Source organism: Polypterus senegalus, chromosome 18, assembly GCF_016835505.1.
Source record: "Polypterus senegalus isolate Bchr_013 chromosome 18, ASM1683550v1, whole genome shotgun sequence".
In the NCBI taxonomy this organism is placed as follows: domain Eukaryota; kingdom Metazoa; phylum Chordata; class Cladistia; order Polypteriformes; family Polypteridae; genus Polypterus; species Polypterus senegalus.
The window spans coordinates 15,563,644-15,569,643 of record NC_053171.1 but is presented as its reverse complement, the minus strand read 5'-3'; the positions used below and the strand labels follow the sequence as shown (position 1 = coordinate 15,569,643).

Genomic DNA, 6,000 nt, shown 5'->3' with positions numbered 1-6,000 from the left:
CACTTTCTCCCCGCTACATAGGAGACTACAAGGCCCACTTCAATGAACAATAAGAAATAGCTCCAGATATGCAAAGCATTCAATTATTCAACTTAATATTTTTATTGAGCGCATCTGTCTCGTGTAAGATTGTCCAAAATTGATCCAACCTGTGAACGTTGCAGTGGAGCTCCAGCCTCACTAGGCCACATGTTTTGGGCCTGCACCAAATTAACATCATTCCAGGCAAAAATCTTTAAATGCCCTTCAGACAGCCTTGGCATCACAATTCCTCCTAATCCACTAACAGCTGTGTTTGGTGGGCTCACAGAGGGGCTTACAGTGGAGAAGGACAAACAAACTGCAATTACCTTTATGACACTATAGGCACGTAGACTTATCTTGGTCAACTGGAAGAATCCTAACCCTCCTCTGTTAAGTCAGTGGGTAACTGATATTATATGCTATCTGAAATTGAAAAAAATCAAATTCACACCTCAAAAAAACCTGGCAGGATATGATCAATAACATTTTAGAATAAGCACTTATATTGGGGAGAAAGACTCCTTTCCCTCTGTACTGTTCTCAGAAGTTTTACTCTGGCTGTTGGCCTTACTGTCTTTCTCATGGGTGTGGGTTGTTGATTTGAATTTGGTTTTATTTAGTTTGACTTGATTGTATGGAATGTTACACGCTTTACATAAATTCAATAAAACTATAAAAAAATAGCTGGATAAAACTAATACACTATATAATAGATAGATAGATAGATATGAAAGGCACTATATAATATATAGATAGATAAAGTACTATATAATAGATAGATAGATAGATAGGAAAGGCACTATATAATATATAGATAGATAAAGTACTATATAATAGATAGATAGATAGATAGATAGATAGATAGATAGATAGATAGATAGATAGATAGATAGATAGATAGGAAAGGCCGTAGGTGTTAGATGGCCAGACAGGGCAGCAGCCCCAGCGTGGATGTCCTTAATAACATTTTCACAGGCACAGATTTAAGAACAGACATTTTTTTATTAATCTTATTATTCACAAGAAGAAGCTGATGCAAGCTGCCTTACTGTACATTTTTACAAAGGATCTCCAAAATCCCATACAAAAGAATGATCGTAGAAAATATGATCTGATATGAAATGCAATATTACATCCATTGGTAGTGTAAAGTCATCCATCCGGCCATCACCCCAATGAAGGCAGTAGGCCATTGGCGAGTCCGTTGTTTTAGATAAAACAAAACTGTTTGGCAAATCGCTTGTCAGAATAATCGTTCACCACACAATACCAAAAAAAAAAGAAAAAAAGAATAAAAATAAAAACCACAAATCAAAGAGGATCGCCAAATACCATGCAGCATCTCCAGTAGGGCCTGAGAGTGGATCGTCCAGCGTGTGGCTCTCTCGTTTGCGTTGTGCTCTCCAAATGCCTTGAGGTCTCCTCACATCAGGCGGACACTCCAACGCTGACCGATGTGCTGACTGATCTTCCAGTCAGATGGGCAAAAGCTGCTTGAAAATTCTTCCCTTATTTCCAAAATGTTATGAATAAAGTGATGAAAGCGTTGGTCATCTGCAAATTTGGTTTTGGGTCACTGCACCCCTGACGTCACCTGAAACTCCCCCCACCAACCCCGGCCGAGGCGGGACGTGCATAGTGCAAGGCTGAGCACCTTAGGATACTGGGTTGCCATTCACCACCCGACCCCCATTCTGGGACTCTGCACTGGCAGCAACCACAAGGCAAAATCTAAAAAGAAGGTGGACAGCTGTGCCAACGTCATCGGAGGTGCTGTTAGGGTGCCCACCACCCCGGCCGAGAGGACACCCCGCCCCCCACCAGAGGGTCCAATGTCACCAGAAGGAAAAAAAAAAAAAGAGGAGAAATTTTAAAGGCTTTATGACCCATTGTATAACTTCTGAGGTTTGACATGAAAGGCAAAGTCTGTGATGCAATAATCATAAACTTATTGCTTTTTTTGCTACTTTTTTGTTGTCCATACTGTATACTCATATAAATACACTATACAATCCCATATAAAATACTTCTTTAAATACGCTCTCGGTTTGCTTAGGTATGCTGGTTTTAATACTAGCACCAATACAAAATAGCAGGTACTCAAAATCACCCAAAAATTCCAAGGCACTTGCAGGTTTTGTGTCCACCGTCTGTCTCTCGACTCGGCGCGAGTGGCTTTGTGGCACCGTCCAGTACATCTTCACTTCAGCCCTCCTTGTCCTGCCTCTGCTCCTCTGGTCCCCCGTCACATTCATGTCCCGTCATCTGCCATTCACTCACCTCGACGCTCTGTCTGTCAGTTTGTGTGTCTGTAGGTAATACTGTCTTCTCTACCCTCAAAAAAATGGCTTTGCATTACGCTTCTCAATGTCTTCTGCTCGCAGTCCTTCCTTGCGTTCCTCCATTTTTTTCTCATTCGCTCGCATTCTGCTCTTCACACCTCAACCTCCCGTAGCCCCTCTGGGCTGTCGGAGACCACACCAATGTCAAAACAGGTCACCATCATGACGTGTGACTTGCATAGATTGACGCAATACTCCAAGTCCTCTGTGGCCTGCTCCAGGGCCTCCAGGTACTCCTGTGACTCCTTGTCCAGACTCGGATCAACTTCGACTGTTGAGGACAAGTGAGAGGGGAAGAAAAAGGAAAGAAACAATAGGAAAAGGATCATTTGAGATGAAAGGTGCTACATAACGGAAACAAAGGGAAGAAGAAACCACTGATGTTAAATCAATCTGACATTCATCACAATAAAAGGTGCTATGTAATGCAAAATGAGGGGTGCTGTACCATGCAAAAAAAGAAAAAAAAATGTTCAGTCGTGTTGCTATATAAGAGAAATAAAGTCAAAAACAGTAATATTAAATCAGTTTTGACATTCAGTATTACTTTTGTGCTAATTATCAATAAATCAGTTTGTGGCATTCATCGTAAAGGAGAAAAACTAAATATAAAGAAATAAAGAAAGAAAGCGGTAATGTTAAACCACTTTATAACATGCCATAAAATGAAAGGTAATATGTATGCAAATAAAGAAAGAAACCAATAATGATAAGTAAACAAAAAAGCACACACACTTAAAAGCATAATAAAGAAAAAATAATCCAGTAATATTAAATCACTGTGTGGCATACAGTTAAATGAAAGGCACTATATAATACAAATAAAGAAAGAAATTAGTAATGTTACATCAGTTTGGAAGATACAGTTAAATGAAAAGTGTTATATTATGTAAAGAAAGAAAGAAGTCAGTAATGTTATATCAACTTGTGACATTCATTAAAATCTATCTCATTCATAACTAGATAGATGGATAGACATGAAAGGTACTATATAATGGATAGATAGACAGATAGATAGGGTTGATGTATATGACATGTTAATGACCGGCAGACCCCTTATAAATGTTAGAGACATGATGAGGTTCAACACCAAAGGGGGGGGAAGCTAAAACTCTTCCAGAAAGAGCAGGTGGTCAGTCAACTTCCAGTAGTTGTCTAGTACTCATACACTGAGAGGGGCTGCGGACCCAAGAGGGTCCACTTCTCTACTTGTAATCAGTAGACAAGAAGTAAATGTATATTTAGTCAGATTAGTCTATGATTTTCTGTAAAACATACTTTTATTTGAAATTTACATATAGGTTATTGTCCCAATATTATGAAATAGGAGTACAACAGTCTGAAGCTCAGAGCTGGCTTAAGACCTGGGGCATTCCTGTTGCTCTTGCCCAAGAAGAAAGCCCCCTAGCTCCCTCAAAAGAGCAGTTATGACTGGCTGGATTAGAAGACGTGCTGATCCGCAGGTTTCCTTGGTATGTTTCATTTGAGACTATGTCGAGCATTTAAAAGCAAGCTAGGCACTCTTCCCCTAAATCTTCACTGCTAGTTCAGTGTTATTTTCAGCATTACTAGAGTTCAGTGGTCATGTCTGTTACTTGACAATTTTTGGAATAGGTCTTCATGGTGGCTTGATTTTCTTTCATGGCTTCACTAAGCCTCCCTGTCCAACCTAAAGGACTGGCAATCATGGACTACCATGGGTTCCTAAGTGAATGGGCACCCTTTGCTGAACACTCACAACATGTCTTTCCAGTTAATTACAACACTGGTGAAAGACACTGGCTGGCCAAAAAGCTCTCGTTATGGCTTGTAAAGTGCCTTCAAATGCCCGTGTCCCATACTTTTCATAAAATGCAATTTGATTTCCCTTAAGAACTGCTTGGCTATTCAGGACAAGCAACTTGCAGCCGGAGAATAGCGCCTCCCTGAAAGGTGCCAAAGAAGCTTTTGTCAACTCATTTACTCCAAAAAGCTGCATTACAGGAAAACCCTCTCCCATCTACAAACAGCAAGAGGATGTTAGGCCTCAGCAACAGAATAGGCAAATCCCAGACAACTGCGAGGCAGATGTGAGGAGCTGCCATTCTGAGCATGCAACTCACATTCCCACCATCATCGGTTCACACCCCTCCCCCAACAGAGAAGGACTCGGCAAGCCGATACTCACACTCTCCTAGCCACTTGCCGGGATCCATCATCAGCCTCTGCTTTGTACCCTCCAGCTCCTCCTTCAGTATTTCATGCTTCTTCTTCAGCTCCTTAATCTGTTGTTGCCGTCGCTCTAGCAGCTTCAGTTTTGCATTGAAGTACAGCAGGCCCTGTAAAAAAGACGTGAAGTGGATATGAAATCGAGCCACAGCAGACTCTGGGAAGGATTAAGCAACTGATGAAATGGCCTCAATTGATTCTTGACTTTTATCAAAGTGCACATATTGTTGTGCTCCCCTATTTCACAGCATATCCTGTATAAATGTGCTGCCAGGGATTGAGACCACTGGGCTGACAGTGACAAGGACAATACAGTGATTAAAATAGTCATCTATTTTTGAACCAGTGTTCTCTATTACAGGGTCAAGAGAAGTATTAAAATATGTGGTTGACTGATGTAACAACTACCACTTTAAGCCTTGTCCCTTCTGGATTCCTGCCCTTGCCATGAGGCCCACAGTTTCACCATTTGAGACTGTGGTACTGCCATCGTGAAATTTAATTTCAGAAGTGTAAAAAAGGATGCTGGTTTTAAAGACAGAAAACCACCACAGCCGTGAACCTGGCTAGCTGCTATCCATGGTCCTGAAGAGGGGATCAGCATAATGATGGCAAAAGTCTTTATGTGGGGAAATTATGTGGTAACATTTTTAGAAGAACATCTTTGAGTAGCTAACATCATAGAAAAAGTCGTATTCTTTTAAAGTATCTGAAGAGGTTGGATAAAAAAAGTTTCTCACTCCTGAGAAATCTTTTGTAACAATTATTTTGCAAGCACTGCAAAACTATATACTCATTTCTGTGTGTAACAGATAGATTGATAGAAATGAAAGGTACTATATAATAGTTTTGATGTGCAAGGCACTATAGAATATTGATAGATATGTTGTGCAAGTTGCTTGAGTTCATGTAGATTGTATTTTGTGTTGCACTATGCTACATTATATTGTGTTATGTTATAGGTTATGTTAAGTTATGTTTTGCTATGTTATGTTTTGTATGATGTGCTGCACTAGTTAGATAGATAGATAGATAGATAGATAGATAGATAGATAGATAGATAGATAGATAGATAGATAGATATTACTGCTTGAAATGACTAATTTTAATGTATTATTCATATGTGACTGCAAAGCCCCATTTTCAACAGCCATTCCTTCAGTGTTCCAATGGTCAACTCCCTTAGCTTATCGTTAGTTTGTTATGTTTAAATGGGTTATTAGAGAAATCTTTTTAATTGCATTAGCACTGCTGAAACCTGTTATTCTGTTCACTTGGGTTGCAAGGACTGGCATTCTTAAAGTTCATTTTGGGGTTCAACAATGGCCAGAATTAAACTTTATCAAGGAACTAATAAATAAATATATACATTTTTTTCTGCAGAATGAAGACTACTGTTCCATGTGACAGTTGCCAAGAGACTGAA

At 39.8% G+C, this 6,000-nt stretch overlaps 1 protein-coding gene across 3 annotated transcripts in view; it reads right to left on the bottom strand.

Annotated features, from left to right (window-relative positions):
- Positions 1–1,020: 1,020 nt before the first annotated feature.
- Positions 1,021–6,000, bottom strand: part of kif26ab (kinesin family member 26Ab) — a 202,925-nt gene continuing 197,945 nt past the window's right edge. For all 3 annotated transcript variants that reach the window (XM_039742348.1, XM_039742349.1, XM_039742350.1), the window contains 2 exons: positions 4,534–4,684; positions 1,021–2,637 (listed from right to left, as the gene is read on the bottom strand). In XM_039742348.1, coding sequence (XP_039598282.1) covers positions 2,459–2,637; positions 4,534–4,684 — 330 coding nt within the window. In that variant the 3' untranslated portion in view covers positions 1,021–2,458. The remainder of the gene's footprint in view (positions 2,638–4,533; positions 4,685–6,000) is intronic.